This window comes from Pseudorasbora parva, chromosome 16 (genome assembly GCF_024679245.1).
Source record: "Pseudorasbora parva isolate DD20220531a chromosome 16, ASM2467924v1, whole genome shotgun sequence".
In the NCBI taxonomy this organism is placed as follows: domain Eukaryota; kingdom Metazoa; phylum Chordata; class Actinopteri; order Cypriniformes; family Gobionidae; genus Pseudorasbora; species Pseudorasbora parva.
The window spans coordinates 16,873,878-16,895,131 of record NC_090187.1 but is presented as its reverse complement, the minus strand read 5'-3'; the positions used below and the strand labels follow the sequence as shown (position 1 = coordinate 16,895,131).

Genomic DNA, 21,254 nt, shown 5'->3' with positions numbered 1-21,254 from the left:
ATATTTCTTACTACTCTGTATCCAAATAAAATGACTTAAGTAAAATGTAATTGAAGTAATAGTACTTTTACCTGAGTAGAATATTGTCTTATTCTTTCCACTTTTGCAAATATGGCAAGGGGTTAAACAAAGTCAAGTCACCTTTATTTATATAGCGCTTTTTTACAAGTTCAGTTGTTTCAAAGCAGCGTCACGGTGTTAACAGGAAAATAATGCAACATAATTTGATTCGACTGTACAGCCACTCTGGAGAAAACAGCGATTTTATCCAGCTAATTTTTTAATTGGAGTTGTCACGCCGGAGACGATTTATTGAGGATGTTGTGTCTATGTGGCATTTACAGGGGGTGTTTAATTAATACGCTCTCTGCAGACATTCAGGGATTCGTTGGTCATGTCCAGGCGCAGGTCCACCATCTGATCTGGATATGGCCTGGATCCGAATGACTGCAGTAAACCTCAGGATAAACAGAGAGACTAGCATAGATGCAATTCTTCTTTACCTGCTGAGGAGCCGAGGCTGAGTGCCCCGGCCATACCAGCGTTAAAGCGGATGTGGCATGGGGACGTAATGTCTCTGTTCCCTTCCTTCAGGGAACGAGGGTTACACATGTAACCGTGACGTTCCCTTTCAGTCAGTACACTCCGAGTTACGTCAGTACTGATGGAATGGGGGTACCAATTTAATCACGCCACAGCGGCTGTCTTCCAGCGTCCTGGGCTGACCTGAGCACTCTTACTTCCTCCACCATGCCACCATCCACAACATGCCTGGAAACTCGTTCTAAGGGAACTCCTGCCCATAGAAACTGGTCTGACGGGAGGCCTGGGTCACTTGTACCTGGAGCGCGCCGTGTTGCCATGCCCCCCTCGGGACTCGGCCGTGAAGCCAGTGCTGAAGTAGTCTCATTTGAAGCAAACCGAGCGCCGTTACAGAGGCTGCTGATGCCATATGCCCCAGGAGCCTCTGAAATAACTTCATTGGGACCGCGTTCCTGCGTTCGATCAGATGAAGGCAGGCCAGCAGAGACTGCATGCTCACTCGTAAGCTGCGTGCACATGGCAACTGAGTTGATCTCCATACTGAGAAAAGAGATCCTCTGCACTGGGCAGAGTGTGCTCTTTTCCCATTTGACCTGAAGGCCCCAACGTGCGAGATGGTGGAGAACCAAGTCCCTGTGTTCGCAAACCTGATCTCGAGAGTGGCTCAGGATCAGCCAGTTCAGGAGTTCAGGATGCAAACCCCGAATTGCCTGAGTGGCATTAGGGCTGCCTTGATGACCTTCGTAGAGAGGCAAGGAGACAGGGCCAGCCCAAATGGGAGAATGGCGTACTGGTATGCCCGCCCGTCGAAGGCAAACCATAGAAACTGTCTGTGTCGAGGAAGAATGAAGACATAAAAGTATGCATCCTTCAGGTCGATCGCTGCAAACCAATCATGTGGACGAATGCATTCCAAAATGCGTTTGGCTGTCAACATCTTGAACAGAAGCCTGTGCAGGGTTCGGTTCAAGATGTGCTGGTCTAGGATGGGTCATAACCCATCCCCTTTCTTGGGTACCATAAAGTAAGGGCTGTAGAAGCCGGATTTCATCTTGGCCGGAAGGACGATCTCAATGGCACCCTTTGCCAGTAGGGTGTCGATCTCCGCACGCATGACAGAGGCATTGCCAACCACCATGGTATAGCTGGACAGTCTGGGGAGCGATAGCCAGGCCCCCAGAAACTGGGGGCAGAGACAGGCTGGGCGGCCTGCCTGCAAGTACCTCCACACTTCGGCCTGGGTGAAGGCTCCTGCTGGGGCCAAGCAGGAGGGCCGGGTGCCGCAGAAGAGTGGCCTCGACGGGGAGAAGGCTGAGGCGGCTGGGTGGACGTAGCAGCAGGCTGCCGGGTCATGGATATTCTTGATCGCCTGAGTCTGTCTCTGTGTGGCTGAGAACTGTTGGGCGAAGTCCTCGACTGCCCCGCTGAATACCCCAGCCTGGGAGATGGAAGCTATCAGGAACCGTGTCCTGTCAGACTCACGCATCTCAGCCAGGTTTAGCCATAGATGGCACTCCTGGACCACACAAGTGGACATCATATCAGCTATTATATTATATATTATATCAGCTATGCATTCTGTTTATGTTGTGAATTGTTAAGTTTCTTCAGGGCATCAGGGATTGGAAACAAACTAAATTAACGCACATTGTGTAACCAAAAGGAAATCAAACACACAAACAAACATGCTTAAATAAATGAATATTTTTCATTTTAAGCCACACAGCTTTCCATCAGACCATCACAAAATATATTTCACTATTTGTACTTTTTAAGGTATATTTTAGAAAATATTTTCATTATTTAATTAAAATAAGACATGCTATTTTTGGATGAGTAGGCCTGTCCATTTAAGATCCAAAGTTTTTTATTTAATTTTTATTTTTTTATTTTTTATTTTTTTTCACAGCAAATGTTTAATGTTGAATGGTTAGACAAGGATTGAGCTAAACCACATTAAAAGGTGACATCTTAAGATATACCTTAGTTAGTTGACATTCAATTGCAAAGTTACTTTAGTTAGTAGAATAACTAAAGAGGACCATCTAAATAAAGTGTAACCAAAATGGATCTTATTTTTCTTATGTGGATCTTATCTGAAAGACGTATTTTCAATTGTAATAAATAAATGCAATATTTTACATATTTTTTAAGTAGTTATAGTGTTGCTTAGATAAAACCAAATATTGTCTGAAAAAGTGCAATGCAATGTTTACCTCTGAGTATTGGCCCTTGTGTTTCACATCATTGGTACCTTCCTCCTTTGTCACTTAGGAGTGTATAAAGCTAGGACCCTACCCTGAACAGGAACTCTATACCAGCCCAACCTCTGAGATGAGAGGAGCCACTTTGGTTCTACTTGCTCTTCTGGCTAGAGCACTTAACCCTTGCTATATATCACTTAGCCTAGGAGATGCTGAGAGACAAAATGATAAAAGTGAGCATTCAGAGGACAGAGCTGTCAAAGTTAACAAAGCCTTGACATTTATTACAAGACATGTACCAATAGCATGTCATGGGTGGGTATGATTTGTTTCAAGTTCATTTACTCATGCACCATTTTTGTATTATTTACAATTATATATTTGTGATGTCATTGTCAAACATGTATGAAGTTTGTACATTCATTATTAGAAAGACACATTTTAATACTGCTGTTTAATTGTGTATATGACAAAATGAAGATGTGGTTTTAACAAAATGTTTTAAGATAGATGACAGAATTATGTGATTATAGGATATTTGTGCTGTGCTTAAATAAATATGCATTCGCTGTTGAATACAGTAAGTCTAAGGTCTCCCACTTTTATTTCAGCTGCCTTGTGGAGAAATATAAGAGAATACAATCTTCACACTTGTTGATCCTTTCTATGGAAAAACTTGAGACATTCAGAATGCAAATTATTATTATTTCAAGACACCCGATACTCTGCCTTTGTGAAGTCTTAAGCAGGCAGGTCCTGGGTGAGCAGCACAAACTGGAGCCCAACCCGACCAACCTGGGCTTACATAAGGTGAGCGTTGTGAACATAGATTTATATCTAGACTAAATGTATGTGAATATTTTTTTTACATGCAATTTTAAATAGCTTTTTTTATGTCTAGGCTTTCAATCAGTCTTCAGTCATGTGTTTAACCTACAGTCATGTGTATCTCCTGCTGTTAAATGCGTTAAACAATTTTCATCTGAAAAATGGAACATTGTCAGGCAGTGTTTGGACAATACACATAATGTCTGAACTGAAAGTCAAAAGTCACACAAGAGGAATGAACTGTGTGTGCTTCAATGTTCACATTTGTATGGCTGCAGAGGACCAGGTGGATATAACAGATAAACTGTACATTACAACTGGGATCTGGTTTATGTCAGCTAACTTCAATAAATCTAATGAGTCCAATGCGCTGAGGCTCAGTATGTTCTTACCTGGTGGGAAACTGTCAGAGTCAACAGTGAAAGCTCTCATTGGTACTTTTCTCAGGCAGACAGATCACTGGCCCATGTCTCCCCTGATCTGTGTGCATACTACAACGTGTTGCAAGCTTGTACTGTCACTTCACAGATCTTTGTACATGATCTCCCTCATGAGAGGGAACTGTGAAAGCTATGCTGAACTATACCAGGTACAGATTTCTGTTCCATGAATATTGTCCCTACATTTAATCTAGAATATGAATAAGAATTTATATTAAAATTAGGAAATAATTTCCAAATCACTATTTTTTATATAATATATTTATATATAAATTATTTTATCTTTATTTGCAGTTAATTTGGAGATGTTCACTGGAGAAACAGGGGGAGTTAAACCAAATGTTTAAAAGCTGCTTCAGATCAAATATGCTCACCTGCACAGACAAATGGGAGCTTAAAGGTGAACTCTGATTTTGTCTTTTTGGTTTGTTTATGATGTGTTACTTTGTTTGTGAAGCACATATTTGATTTGACATGGAATTATAACCAACTTTATGTGCTTTTTTATTTCATGTGTACTTGTAGAAATCAGTCCACTACAATGGCAGATCTGCACTCAACTACTCAGCAGAGGCCAGATTCACCATTGGATTATGAGAGTGCTGCTAATCACTGTTTGTCTGTTTTTAATTGGTCAGACTGCAGTTGTGACATATATGAGCTGTACACAAAGATATGTTCTTAACCGCAGAGTCAGGAACTCAAATTTAAGTTTTGTGCTGCTTTTCACAATATCGTGGTGCTCTCTGAGTCCACTTACTGGACAATCAACTGGTTGTTCCTGCAAACTTCACCATACAGCATTTGGGATCACTTTTGTCCTCTGTATCTCCTGTGTTCTGGGAAAAACAATAGTGGTGTTATTGGCCTTCAAGGCTAAAAGTCCAGGCAGTAATGTTATGAAATGGTTTGGGAGATTGCCACATAGACTCAGTGTTCCTGCATTTACCATGATACAGATCCTTGTCTTTGTGATTTGGTTTTCAATATATTCACCTCCTTATAACCTGAGAATGAACCGTTACCAAACAAAGATGATACTACAATCTGATGTACTCTCTGCAATTGGTTTCTATCTTAGTTTTTATCACTTGGTGTTTAGCTTTATACTGACTTTTCTTGTATGTAACCTGCCATTTACTATTGCCTGTTACTCAGTGTTGAACATCCATGCAAGTATGGTTGTGACAACAAGAATATCACTCAGAACATCATTAAGGTAAAATTGGCCTGAAGTTTGAATGCAAATATAAAAGTGAAATAAAAATGAACATTTGCTCATTTCTGCTCAAGTACCCAACAATTGTTCAAAGAAGCCATTCTAAATAACTGATCTTATACTTTTCATTTGAGTATTATTAAAATTAAGCAATATTAGTACAATGCTGGTGTTTTGAATTTCACAGGGTGAATAAACTTGCATTTGCAGACTGATCTCATGAAATGGCGTATGTATGACACGCCAATTCGTATGCCATTATGGTGTGCTATAAAGACGCATAATCGATTTTCAGCATGTTTATCAACGCTGTTTCATTCTACCCCCCTACCCCTAAACCTACCCATCACACACGCACAACCCCTAAACCTACCCATCACAAGAAACATTCTGCATTTTTACATTTTCAAAAAAACATAATTTAGTATGTTTATAAATCCATTTACCTTGTGGACACACACACACACACACACACACACACACACACATTCAGACACACACACACACACACATTCAGACACATTTTGAACGTGTAACTCAAACTCTTCCCTAAACCTACCCATTTGTGTATTATAAAAAACAGGATAACAGGCAGATACAACTGCAGGCACTCTCACAAGGAGTTTGTAGGCCGTCCATACAATTCCTAAACACAATTATACTCTTTTCAAGGCCTAGCTACATCATTAATGCAGATAGAATGATTCTGAATGGTTATGTATGTATAATACATACATATTATGGTTCGTATGTATAATACGCCATAAAATGCGTATCATATGCACGCGAAAAACAGCGTGCCATAGACACGCCAAAAAGAGCTTTGGCGTATACATTCCACGACATTGCACACTCGTACTATTTATACGCATTTTTGTGAGAATACCCTGTTTTAATTCTACTTTCTGAGTATGATTTATCATATGCAGTAAAATGCAACAAGCACTGTAAGGCCCCGATCACACAGAACGTGTTTTTACAGCGAGAGTCACCTTTTTTTAATGGATTTCGGGTGGCAGAGAGTGCTACTTATGCACTGTGGGCGCCTCACATTTTAACTGCTTGATGCGCCTCGCGTTTTTGAAGGAACGCTCTGAGTGCATTAAGTAAAAAAAAAAAAAACAATTCTGAGCGGAAAAGTGCCCAGCGTCATCATGTTTATTTTCTGTTATCCAATCGAATGAATTAAGAGGCGGGCCTTCCGTTGTGTTGACCATTAAAATGATTTGACTGATAGGACAGCTGATTCGGGGGTTGCCTAGAAACCTAAAAAAAAAACAACAACAATGCAGCGCACTGCTCTAAAACCCTTTTTTTAGGCTTCTCCATTGTTTTATATTTATTTTATTAATTAAAAGCAGGGGTGGTAAGTAATCAAGTAAAAATACTTTGATACTTTACTTAAGTATTTTTTTCGGGGATCTGTACTTTACTTGAGTATATTTTATTTGCATCTACTTTTACTCTTACTCCACTACAATATTAAAGGCAAAGTTTACTTTTTACTCCAATACATTTCCCCATGCCCGCTCCAAGTATTAAGTATTTATTACACTTGATTTCCAAACCGGTCTGGTCGGTCATGGATGATCCAGTCGGGTATAGACTTGGAAAAGCTGACAAGTCAGGTTTGCCACACTAACGTTAGCTCAGTGTTTCCCCAACTTTTTTATTTTGCGGCACACAATTTACTATGAAAACATCAGTAACATTTTACAATACAGGTGCACTATTATAATTCATGCCTAACTAATGCACAGATAATCATGAGTTAATGAATTACTAATGAAGAACTAAACCATTTATTAATGATTACTGTATCGGCAACTAATGAACATTCTCTATGATTAATAGATTAAGTAATATATGAATTGCTATTAATTAAATATGACATCATTAATTCCCTAATAACATATTACATTAACTAATAATGTAAATTCATGTATTCAAAGCCATGCATTCTGACTCTCAGTTGTCTGTTTAATTAATCATTAATCATAACAATTGGCAGAATTATAGTATGACTTTAGTTGAGGCACATGACTATTAACTAATTGTTACGTAATATGTCATTGTGGTTATGGCTTTTGAATTAATTTTGAATTAGTTAATAGTATCTTGCTCCTCATCTGTTTTATGGAGCTAATGTTATGGAACATGTCTATTTTAAGTTTAACCCCTATACTGCGTTAAGGTGCTTCATTGTCTCCTATTAATTGCAAATCTAACAAATTCTTAATTGCAGTATCTAATCTTATCATTTGTTCAATTAAAGCATTGCATATCAGTCCCAAAATATGTTATCTGCTTAATTATTGATATTTACAGTTAATTTGAATATTTACTTTTTACTTTCGGTACTTGAGTACGTTTTAAATCTGATACTTTTGTACTTTTACTCAAGTGATGTTTGAATGGAGGACTTTCTACTTTTACTGGAGTATTTTTTATTTAGGTATATATACTTTCACTCGAGTATAACTTTTGAGTATTTTTACCATCTCTGATTAAAAGGAACAATGAGATGTTCTGCGCTGGTGGAAACAACAGGAGACCATAATAGCTAAGGCGACTGTCAAGATGGCTCGCAGTGTTCAGAGCATAGGTTTAGAGTCCGCGCCAGCAGCAGCAGCGTGCGTTTCTTCAGCGCAGCTGCTAGAGTTAAGGCCGGAGACACACTGCAAGCATGGTGTGAGCGTGGCGTTTCTGTTGCGTGGCGTGAGCGTGGCGTTTCTGTTGCGTGTCATCCGCGGGGCATCTGCCTGGCCTTTTCTCTGTCTTTGCACACCAGAAGCTGCTGCTATTAATGTACAGGGAAGCCCTATACTTGATGTTAAATATAAATATATTGCCTATTGATACAGCAAAGACAACGTTGGCAGTAGCAGGCCCATACCATATCCATGGTATTGACGGCAAAAGGCTACAGAATATTTTGTTCTGTATTGACAGGTTTAATATTTCAAAATCGATAATTATGTGTTTTTTATTATTACAATTAGCCCTATATCTGCATTAATGTTAACCTACAGACTTTCAAACATGAAAATGTAATTTATTAATATGTATTCGTCATAATAGCATATAAACATCTTTTCCTATTATATTTTGCCTGGAAACGCTTCCAACACACTCGCATCTCTTCTATTTGAAACATGCACAAGTTTTCCGCGCCGCGCGTCACGCAGGCAGTATGCAAGCTCTAACCGGTTAACATGGGAGCCGAAATAAAAACGTACACGCCACGCAGCCGAGATGCTCATGACCCGCTTGCAGTGTGTCCTCGGCGTTATGGCCTTTTTACAACTGGTTCCTTCATTCGTTTTCTCTGACCAGGTATTTTTCTGATTGCGAAATGACCAGGAGTAGTCCCGAGATTCTTTCGAGACATAGCCTATTTAATTACGATCACTAAACAAACCAATTCAGAAGGATGAAAGCATTTCAGACGAAACCGGACAAATGTAAATGTAGCCTATCTGTTTGTTTAAACCACATGTATAAATTTTACTCCTGGCAAACGGTTAAAAAATAAACATGTGAGAGCGTGTTATGGGCTATATGTTGTAGTCAGATAGATATGATGGTGCTGCAACACGCATCGCCACAAATGAGTAAAGCAAGCCAATGCAAATGGCCGTAAATGAAACTTAAAATAAGTCTTAGATGCTCAAAAACACAATCATCTTCAATAAAAATTTATGAGACTAAATGATCTTACCAGTGTGCTTAGGTTGCGCTCTCTTATATTGTGGTCTTTGAATTTGAAATGAGCTGCTGAATAAAATGCATCTTGAATCTTTTGCTTTCGTTGCTATAAACTCCGTTAAATGAGCATATACCACGGGAATTGAAGATCGGATTTATATTCATTTTGCGTAGTAAGGTATAAGACAACCTGCATGTTCTTTTTTTATTTTTATTTGTTTTTATTTGTTTTGTGTTGAGCTCCGTTTGCGAGAGCCGCGAGCAGAATCAGCCTGCCAATGCTCGTCAAAAATGCCTTTTACTGTGGTGTTAATAGTAGGCGAAATTAACTAACATTGTGATGCTTGAAGTGTTTTATATCTATGGATTTTATTATAGGCAAGACAAGTCAAGAGCTGATTTGAGAGACTAAATCGATTAACTGTTTCAATTATTTACAATTAACGCCTTGCCTCTCCCCCCACGATTTGGCAAATAGAGCATTTAGACATACTCATAGTAAAAAGGCAGCTGCTCATAAGTTATTCTAAATAGATATATAAAATATATATATATTTCGAAGGCCAGCACTTGAGAGTTTACAGCTGAATACTCCGAATTACTCAGAGAGTTTTTAATATAGAGATATATAGGCTAAAACATAAAAATAAAAATGTTTATTTTAATGTTTTTCTTCATAGTATAATGACTTATAACTAGAACTAAATTGAAGGCACAAGTGTGGTCATGCCTTATGTCCAAAACTATACATTTTTTATGAAACATTTTCTAAGACCATATCTGGATTTTTTTTTTTTTTTTTGATGCTTTAATCAAATAAGTTTGTTGGCCTGAAGACACGTTTTCAGTCTTTTGTCTAATGTCTGGCGAGGAGCTCAATTAACACTTCAATGTGCTCACTCAACGATCGTTTCACACTTTTAAATGTTTGAGACGTAATCGTCATTATTTTGTTATGAATCTTTAGTTTTTTAAATTAAAAGCACATTATGTGAATTATTGCAACAAAATAGACAAACAGGTCCAACAGGTGCATTGGAGCTTCAGTTAGCTTCAAGCTACATAACACAATTTAAAATATTAGAATTACACTTTCATTCTTTATGTCACTTTAGACCAGCATCAAGTGTTTGTATTAGTTTCCTGACGCAATATAATGGGGATTTGATTAATTTGGTAATGTTAAAACATGTTATATTTATCATTTTATATAGAGCTAATCGCTACACCTGTTAGCAGACATAAATGTAAACATCCATTATTGGTCTAAAATAGCCGACATTGTCATAAAACAGAAGCGGATTCAAGAGCGAGTGAAAAATCAAATAGATATTTATTTCTCACAACACAGTTAGTAGATACTAGTGATGTTATGTATGACACTGAAGCTTCGATGCGCGTATTGCATATGTGAGACCATTTCAAGTGAAGCTTCGTATCGGGGTGTGTATTGGTTTCCCAGAGTCATGTGATCGATGACAAATGAATCCTCATTTTCTGTCCAATCACGTGCACGTTTCGCTTTGCGTCTCAGAAGATTCGAACTCCAGATCGAGTTGTTGGCTCAGGCAGTCTGATTGATGTATTTGCGAGGCGAGTGCTGTACTTTAAAAATTAATCAATAAATGTCATTTAGATAACCAAAATGTATTTGTCACTATTTATTTATTTGTCTCTTTTTTTTTTTCAAATGTAAAACATTTTTTTTAAGTAATTTGGTGTTAGTGTTTGTATTTAGAGTAATTGAAAAGAAAAGAGAATTGGCATTTCCCTACCTGGGTATATTTTGAGTTTATAGCTTTCAATGTGTGTATGCTTTACAAAAGAAATAAATGGGGAACTACTGTCTAAGAGAAGAAATAGACTCTGTAAAACAGCTTTTATGTCTTAATAAAAATAATTCAAAACTTTATCACTTTTCTGTCATTCACTGTACACAAGCATTATCATTCCTAAGTGTCATAAGCACATTTAATGATCATATCACACAATGGCCTTATTCACTATGTGTGTGTGGAGAGAATATGCCTACATTAGAATCAATAAAATATATGAGCTTTATATGTGATTCAAGATCAGATCTTGAATCACATATAAAGCTCATATATTTTATTGTCACACTTTAATTGGTAAATTAATTTATTTAATGGACAAATTAACCACAAACATGTAAGGCTTTTATTTGTACACATAACATTGAAAAGGTGGAGTGTGTTGTGATTGCTTTATCGGACAGAGCTTCGATCTTCCACAGGCTTCTGCCAGCTTTATTTTAAATAAGCACCAGATGGCGCTGTTCTTGACACTCGCGACGCTTTGAATCTTTTCCCGAAACAGTCAGGGTAACGCCTCATTTCTTCATGAGGCTTCATTTCCCCATCCCTAGTAGATACAAGGGAGGTCAGATGTGTAGGCAGGCTTTGATCCAGGTGACGCACTCAATGGGCAACCAGATCTGGGAGCTGATCCACCACGGTGAGAACATCTACAGACACGAACAGCAAACACCAGATCAAACAGAAGGAGAAGAGGACAGGACCACGGAACAACACCAAACGACCTGACAAACACAGGGTGGTTAACAAGCCAATATGTAGACCGGGTAATCAAGTGCAGCAGGTGGTGGTGATGATCTGATGAACTGGTAATCAGAAACCATCCCTGCGTCCCAATTCGCATACTATCCATCCTAAATAGTATTCGAAAATAGAATTAGTATGTCCCAAATCGTAGTATGTTGAAAAGAGTATTCCAAAGATTCCCGGATGGTTTACTATTTCCGGTACGAATTCACAGTATGGATCGATGGGCACTCTAACGGCTGATATTGCCCACAACCCATTGCGAGTTGGACGAGGATTCGATTAGAACTACAAACGCAGATAAAAAGCGTTAATAAACTACAAACATGACGGATGTGCGAGTTCGACGGTTAAGTAGAGAAGTTTAGATAAAGGGGTTTGAGTGACCAACTATCAATATTTAACCTGACAAAAATATATTTATTCAGTGTTGTCCACATTATATTTCACCTGCAGCAGCATTGTGAACTTTTGTAATGACACAATTGGCCATTAACTTTTAAATGCATCATTATATTTAAACTGCAAACACATGAGGAGAGTCTCTGCATTAAAGACCCACAAATGGCAGATCAACGAGTGGCTACATTTCTCTCCGATACGGTAGGAGATTAAACTGAATGTGGACGATTTGAACTGTGACGAATCTGACGATGATTGACAGGCCTGATAAATGGTGACGGGATGCACTTAACTAAGCGACAGAGTCCGTTAAAGATGGTGAAGTAGTATGTCCCGAAGCTTGCATACTTTTCTGCTACACACTCAAAAGTATATACTTTTTCTTCACAAAAAGAGTACATACTTTTAGGACGTAGTATAAGTAGGCGAATTGGGACGCACAGCATGTCTCCCACTCCCACTCCACACACACACACACACACACACACACACACACACACACACACACACACACACACACACACACACACACACACACAGAATGAACCAGTGAATTCATGTACCATGACAAAACTCCCTTCCCTAAGAGCTTTGCGGGAACGCAACTTCTCTCTTCCGGACCGTAATCTTCCCAGTCCACCAGATACTGAAATCTGCGTCCCCTCCTTCTCGAGTCCAGAATACGATTTACCGAAATAGTTGGTTCCCCATCTACGAGTTGCGGCGGTGGGGGAACCGGGGCAGGCAGATTAATATGGTAATGAAAAACAGAAAAACCTATTACAATTATGACCGGATTAGGATTATATAGATCATGAAAAGAGGAAACAAACATATATTAGGAGTATAGTATCTTACCTGTTGGCCACAAGTTTTGTGAGCTGATGCTTGAAGCCTTGAAACACTGAGGGGATTTAGATGCTCCAACCGGTGTGTAAATGAATGGGTCTTTATCATCACTGAAGTGAAGCACAATACAATCGCAAATGGACAAATGAGCGAACATGACACAGGAGCATATTCAAGCAAAAGCCAGCATATATTAGTTATTTCTTGGCTAATGTCTGTCCTGTGTGACTCGTGTGTTTTGAATAATGACGTGCAATAAGCCTCTCTCTCTTGATTCTGAAATGTGTTTTGATCGTCAAGTTAACAGCGTTGTGAAATCATCTTTTTTTCACTTGAGAAAATTTACCAAATTAAAACCTATCTTATCATACCAGGATTTGGAGATTGTTCTGCATGCCTTTCTTTCAACCCGCTTAGATTATTGTAATGCTCTTTACCTAGGCATAAGTGAATCACTTGTTACTCGTCTTCAGTATGTGCAAAATGCTCCAGTGAGATTTTAAACAAATAATAGAAAACGAGATCACATAACACCTGTATTGATAACCCTTCACTGGCTACCTGTTAAATTTAGAATACAATAGAAGGTGTTAATGTTTGTTTTTAAAGCACTACATGATAGAGCCCCAGCGTACATAAAGGACATGTTAATCCCATACCAGCCTCAACGTCCGTTACGTTCTTCCCAGAACATGCTTTTAACCGTCCCTCGATCTCGTCTGAGGCGTAGTGGAGATCGCGCCTTCTCGGTCGCGGCCCCGGCACTTTCGAATGAGTTGCCGCTATCTCTGAAATCCTTGCCAAGTTTGGACACTTTTAAAAAGGACTTGAAGACTTATTTATTTCATCAAGCTTTTGGCATCTGATTGGGTTTGGAAACTGTGAGTGATTATGTGATTATGATTATGTGTTTGATTTTTGGTGTCATGTGTGATACCTTGGTTTTGTATTTTCTTGTGTGTGTGTTATTGTAACAGTAGCTGTGTCTCATTTCAGAAGGCTGCGTCCTCCGGAGGTCGCATTCAAAGGGTGCATACGTCATAAGGCCGTCTCATTTAAAAAAAGTGAGAAGGACTCTCCAAACGCGACCTTCGATTGCGTCCTTCTTTCACAGGAATTCGGAGTGTGCATGAGGTGCAGCCTTCACAGCTGGAGATAACCCACAATTCTTTGCATCTCCGTTAACAACCGTCATATTTTTTTTTATATTATATGAAAAAACGGCACCACCGCCAGATATACATGCGAGCGTAGGTGTGGTGTTTAAATTAAGTAGTTAAAGCTTGTTTTGTTGGTTTTTTTAAGCTCTATTACCTCAAACAGATAGTTGTGGTAAACAGGATTACAACTGTTTAGTGCATTTTAAACGTTTAGAACAGTACATTGCTGTCAAGACAAGAAACATTTCATAGTTTTTTTCAAGTTATAAATAATTTTCATTCATACAACTGACGTGAGAGCGCAACGAGGCTGAACTTGTTGGCATAGCAACGTGATACTTCCTGCCTGTGTGTCCTACTAAGGACGTCTCATTTAATTCTGATTGAGGACACTCCGTATACTGCATCCTACACAGGACGTGTCCTCCGGAGGACGCAGCCTTCGAAATTTAACGAAATGAGACACAGCTATTGTTGTATCTTTTGATGTTGTTTGATACTCATGGACAGCACTTTGGTCCATTCTAATGGTTTTGAAAGTGCTTTAGAAATAAAAGTTGAGTTGAGTTGAGTTGAGTTGAGTTGAGTTGAGTTGAGGGTAAGTAACAGTATGAAGGGCTGTTTACATTACACTGATACAGAGGTGGGTAGTAACGAATTACATTTACTTCGTTACATTTACTTGAGTACATTTTTTGGGTAACTTGTACTTTTAGAGTATATTTAAAAATGGGTACTTTTACTTTTACTCAAGTACATTTCTTGTAAAAAAAACTGTACTTTTACTTAGTTACATTCGGTGGCGTTCCTCCGCTACTGTCAATGGTGATAATTAATTATATATTTTAAAATAAGTTATGACTTGTTCGCAAGTCTCGCGAAACGTTGGAGAGGCTGCTTCACGAGAGGTGGATACGCATCACCCGCATACAATTAACGCGCGTTTAGTCAGAAGATGATGGCCGAAGCAGAGGGAGATGTTTGTGAGCTAAGGCAGATCACCCGTACGTGGCCTCATGTTCAGCCTGTTTTCAGTCCAAGATGTCAAAAAGAACAGTTTCATAAACTAATGCATGCTCTGTGCACCAATATGAACTGACATCTCAGCATACAATAATTCCAGCTCCAACCTGAGAGAGCAGTGGTAAGTGTAACAATGATGCCTATATTTGAACACTATTAATGGTAATTTGGTAACTATGGGCACTTTTCCTTTATTGTAATACTATTTCACACACTGTCCGAGTGTTTTCCTCATATGCGCTCTTGTGCAACATTGACAAATCGTTTGAATCCTCCGAACACACGTCCACAAACAAACGTTCACATCTGCACATTTACATTATCTTTTTTTTCTCATAAAACGAGCAACCTCATTGGCAAAATGTACCTGTGACAATGTTTTTGCAAACCACAAAATACAATACACACTGCAGGAATTCCAACAGAAATGAACACTACACGCAGAAAAACTGCATTTTTTGTTAGTCTATGGTTTGTAAAACATTTTGAATTTTGCGTCACAGCTCCATGTTCTGCTTTTCTGATTCACCAGACTTGCTCGATAGCTCAGCTGATACAGATTTGTATTTGCAATGCGAAAAGCTTGAGAGCGAACCCCGTGAAGAATGAGTCATGATAAGAGCTCAAAGACGAGTTCTAAACACAAGCTAAAAATACATGGACACAATTTTATTTTTGTCACATTTGCTTTTGTTAACACTTTTGGGTAGGTTTAGTGTGGGTGTACGTTAAAAACACAACGTAACAAAACATGTCAGATTCACGCAAATCTGTTCTGGAAAAAAATAAGCTTTTAGCGCCACCCAGTGGACATTTCACTTTGAAACTGTCGCAATATGTACGTATTGGTACATATTTTGTGGTTTGCAAAAACGTTGCCACAGGTACTGATGAGATCAGGCTAAAAACGAAAAAAATTGAATAGCCTAATGTGACATCTTGCATTTATACACATATCCGGACAGACAACAGTCTGCAGTGTTTAAAAATGGGACTGTATTTTTAAGAATGCATATACTTATAAAAATATTAGAACAAAGTATGTTTTAAAAAGAGCTGTGGTTAGCCCAGCACACCATTAATTTACACTGTTTAACCATTAAACACACACACACACATATATTTGGAGGTGTGTGAAAGCTCTCTAAGTAGTCTGAAATTCAGGGTTTTTGGATCTTATCAATCAGATCGAAAGTAACTAGTAACTAAGTACTTGAGTAGTTTTTTCATCTAATACTTTTTTACTCTTACTCAAGTAACTCTTACGATTGTTACTTTTACTTTTACTTGAGTAAATATTTCCGTAAGTACTTGTACTTTTACTTGAGTAAAGATTTTGGCTACTCTACCCACCTCTGCACTGATATCAACAAAATCTTTTTATTTATAAATGCCATTCATTTACACGTCAACTTTTGAAAACATGCAAGATTTTGAAACCTATATCGCCTACAACTACAAAAAAACAAATTTGTGAAAATTATGACGTTATGCACGTTAAGTGCATGTCTAGATGTATGGTGATTCTTTACAAAGTGGCATTACCAACTACTGACCTGGCATTAATAATGTTTGAATAATGTTTGAACAGTGTTTTAGTCGTTTTCAAGGATAATTTTGACAACATTGTTTGTCTATAAACTAAAACTTAACTTTTTTTTAGTATATTGTTGCTGTATTAGCATACCCCGAATCTTCTAATACTGTAATGAAATTTGTTTTATAACCATAAATATATAGATTCATACTTACTATAAACCACTATAAAAAGATAAAATACTTAATATGCACATTTACAAAATGAGATCTCTGCCCCCTTATTGCTCTACCAACTCACCAGGGAAATGCTTCAAGTTATGATGTGCCAATATTAACTATGCGTAGAAGAGCTACTATATATAATAGAGATAGAACTCAGTCTTATGCTCTGTGAACCACCACTCAGCCATGGGAGGCATTAATATTTTGCTGTTTTGCTCTCTGTTAAACATATACATGGGTTCAACATGCCAGCTGCTCGGTAAATTTGAAATGCCCAGTATTTTTAAAGCAGGGGACATAATGATTGGAGGAATTTTTCCCATTTTTAATAAACAAGAAAATGTAATTGACTCCTTTGAGAGAAAAATTAAAAGGATTAATTGTACGGGGTAAGTTCAAAAGCATGTCTGTAATTTAAATATGATATTGGCAAGGTTCAGGTTTGAATTGTTGTTCTTGTCAATTTTATTGTACAGATTTGACCTGCGTGCCTTCCGCTGGACTCAAGTCATGATGTTTGCCATAGATGAAATAAACCAAGATGAGGTTTTGCTTCCTAACATTTCTTTGGGTTATAAAATAATGGATTCTTGTGCTTCTCCCACTAATGTTTTACGTGCGTCTTTTACACTGGTGAGTGAGCAGAAGGAAGATGAAGCTACAACTCAGTGTCACCTCCCTCTTACAGCTCTTATAGCTGAATCAGGATCATCACAGTCCTTAGCTATTGCTGGAACACTTGGACCATTCAGAGTTCCAATGGTATTGGTAAAATTAAACATCAATGTAATTGCCTTGTATTCCTGATCATGTAATAAAGTCAACTAACTGTATAATTTGTTTAATTTTTTTTATTTAATCTAGGTAAGCTACTTTTCAACATGTGCATGTCTGAGTGACAGAAGAAAATATCCATCTTTTTTTCGTACAATTCCAAGTGACTTCTACCAAGCAAAAGCCTTAGCCTCTCTTGTAAAACGATATGGATGGACTTGGATTGGAGCATTGCAGTCTGACAATGATTATGGTAGAAATGGGATTTCAGCTTTCACGAAGGAGGTGGAGAAAATGGGAGTTTGCATTGCATTTGTAGGCACAATTTTAAGAACATATCCTCAAAGTAAAATCATCGAAGTTGTTGAAATTATAAAACAATCTACGGTAAAAGTGATTCTTGCTTTTGTACCAGAGGGAGATCTCTATCCCCTAATGAAAGAAATTGTGAAACAAAACATCACAGGAATCCAGTGGATTGCAAGTGAAGCCTGGGTCACTGCAGCAAGGCCATCTACCCCTGAAATATTCAAGTCTTTTGGAGGCACAATTGGATTTGTGGTACGAAAGATGGCTATACCCAAATTTGGACCTTACCTGAGAAACATCAGTCCTTACTCTCCTTCACAATCTTCTTTTGTCATTGACTTTTGGGAAACAATGGTTGGCTGTAAGCCATGTCTTAATTGTGAGCTGCCGCCATCTGCAAATGTTACAGGCAACAGCCAAGTGTGCACAGGAGAAGAAAAACTAAATTACACAGATAAATTCTTTGATGTAACACAAGTAAGAGTAACATATAATGTGTATAAAGCTGTATATGCAATTGCACATGCTATCCATAAATTGCTGTTTTGTCACATGGACAAAAATAATGTTTTAAGACAGTGCCTAAATGTATCCCAGATAACTCCTAAACTGGTGAGCAAGTTCATTAATACTTTAATCTTTAAATTCATTATTCAACAGTATAACTAGTAGGCCTATATTTATACGTAATCATATTTTATTCATTCCAAGGTCAGCGATCAGTTACAGAGGGTCTCTTTTTTAGATGGATTTGGAGAAAATGTGTTCTTTGATGAAAATGGAGACCCACCTGCATCCTATGAGATCATAAACTGGCAGCTACTAGATGGGGAAGTACAACACGTAACTGTGGGCTATTTCAGCACATCTACAGATGGAACATATAGACTTACAGTTAAAGAGGATGACATCTGCTGGAACACAGGAAATATGGTACATAAGACACATATTTATTAGTATACGTTATATACGTAGTATACTCCGTATAAATTAAGAGACCACTAAACATTGAGAAATCAATGTTAACAATCAAGCAGTGAGCCTTAGGGATGCCATGATATTGCAGCCAAAGCCATAACTGGTCGACTCCTGTGCTTTACTCTGGGCATGCAATAGACAGGGTTTATTTGGGGCTTCTCCCACTGTTAGGAAAAACAGTGAAGGTGTACTCATCAGAGAACAATATTTCCTATCATCCACAGCCAGATTTCCAATGCTGGGACCATTGAAACATGTTTGATATTGGCATGAGTGACCAAATGTTTTGTATAGCATCCAGACCATGAATGTTCACCCTGTGAAAGTCATGAAGAAAAATTTAGGTGGAAACATGAGAGTTAAGGTGTCCCCCAATATGTTGTGTAAAGCTGTACTATTTGTCTCTACTCTTATTGATTGAATGTGACAACTGGTCTCCATGTCATGCATATATGGGCATTGAACCTACAAATCTATATTGGCCAGTGTCTCACTTTCATTGTTCAACCCTGTGTGTGTGTGTGTGTGTGTGTGTGTGTGTGTGTGTGTGTGTGTGTGTGTGTGTGTGTGTGTGTGTGTATTCATTTGACAGACACCCAAAGCAGTGTGCTCAGACACCTGCCCAAATGGCACAAGAAAAGCACAAATAAAAGGACAGCCTGTTTGCTGCTTTGACTGCATCCCATGTGCTGAGGGTTCAATATCAAATACAACAGGTACAGTTACCCATTCATTTGCAAAACATTTAAATACTTTAAAGCCCACCAAATTCTCCAATATCATATATGTTATGCATTTTATAGGATCAGCAGACTGCACTCTTTGTCCTGAAGAATACTGGTCAAATGAGAGACGAGACAAGTGTGTCATGAAAATGACAGAGTTTCTGTCATATACAGAAACAATGGGGATTATCCTGACTGCTCTGTCACTCTTTGGAGCCAGTCTTACTGTAGCAATTATTATTGTCTTCATACACTTTAGAGAAACACCTATAGTGAAAGCTAACAATTCCGAGCTGAGCTCATTATTACTTGTTTCACTTTTCTTTTGCTTTCTTTGTCCTCTTACATTCATTGGTGAGCCAACAATGTGGTCATGTATGCTACGTCATACAGCATTTGGAGTTACTTTTGCTCTCTGCATTTCTTGTGTTTTGGGGAAAACCATAGTAGTTGTTACTGCTTTCAGAGCCACTTTGCCAGGAAATAAATTGGCTGGAAAGTTTGGGCCAGTACAACAAAGAATCATTGTGTTCTTATGCACTGCAATTCAAATAGTCATCTGTGTACTATGGCTTATAATAAACCCACCATTTCCAGAAAAAGCTCTTAAGTATTACAATAAAAAGATAATTTTAGAATGCAACACAGGTTCAGATGCTGCATTTTATGCAGTTTTAGGCTATATTGGTTTTCTTTCAGCAATCTGTTTGATTTTGGCATTTTTAGCTAGAAAACTACCAGATAATTTTAATGAGGCCAAATTCATCTCATTCAGTATGCTTATATTTTGTGTTGTTTGGGTAACATTTATACCTGCTTATATCAGTTCACCTGGCAAGTACACAGTTGCAGTAGAGATTTTTGCAATTTTGTCATCTGCCTTTGGTTTATTGTTATGCATATTTGTGCCAAAATGTTACATTATTCTCATAAAACCAGAGAGAAACACTAAAAAACACTTGATGGGGAAATTTCAAAAGGCTAGTCTGTGAAGTAGCTGCATGATATAAAAAACATAAACTTTTGTATATTAAGGTTGTGTCACCATTTGCCAATACCTGCTCATGTATTTTTGCACTGACAAGAAAATAGGGTAAAGGATAGAAGTTAATGCAATCTAAATATACCAGAGGTTGTGATGTCTGTAATTCAGTAAACAATTTTTCTCATATTCTGAAATTACCTGCTAAGATCACAGGGATGCATGTGACTCAATCATAAATACTATTTAGTGCCCAGATAGTGTTGCCAACCGCTCCGTATAATATGGAATCGTTCTATATTTAAGGCATCAGGTTATTTCCAGAAGTTCTTCTTGTAATTCTAAAACCTTTATCAGTAAACATAATTTGTGTTATACAGTTGCCTGCCTCTGCCTTCCTGCCAGAGCCAACTGTAACATATGACCGGACCAAAACCAAACAAGATGGCAGAGAAATTCTTCCTCTCCCTCTGGCAGGGTGGTCGCCCGCTGGAGTGGTATATGGAGGAATTTCTGGAGTATTCCGACCTGGTGAGCTGGAAATATCCAATGGTCAATGCTTGTTTCTGGGATGGACTGAATGATGACTTGTTTTTTCACGTGTTGTCTCCTGAGCTTTGTGACATGTCTGTAAAATACTTTATTAATTATGTCCTCCTTCTAAATGGTTCTGATTTCTTGGTTGATGCTGTTAAAGAAAGCAGCACAAGTCAGTGATCAACCAGTCCATCTCAGCAAGCCAGAGGACTTTCCAGTTCACCTGATTC

At 38.2% G+C, this 21,254-nt stretch overlaps 1 protein-coding gene across 1 annotated transcript; it reads left to right on the top strand.

Moving 5' to 3' along the window:
• The first annotated feature begins 16,905 nt into the window (after positions 1–16,905).
• Positions 16,906–20,497, top strand: olfcn1 (olfactory receptor C family, n1). The gene is made up of 6 exons (XM_067419909.1): positions 16,906–17,108; positions 17,196–17,481; positions 17,584–18,414; positions 18,514–18,735; positions 19,373–19,496; positions 19,584–20,497. The coding sequence occupies exons 1-6, from the start codon at positions 16,906–16,908 to the stop codon at positions 20,495–20,497; spliced, it is 2,580 nt and encodes an 859-aa protein (XP_067276010.1).
• The last annotated feature ends 757 nt before the right edge of the window (positions 20,498–21,254 follow it).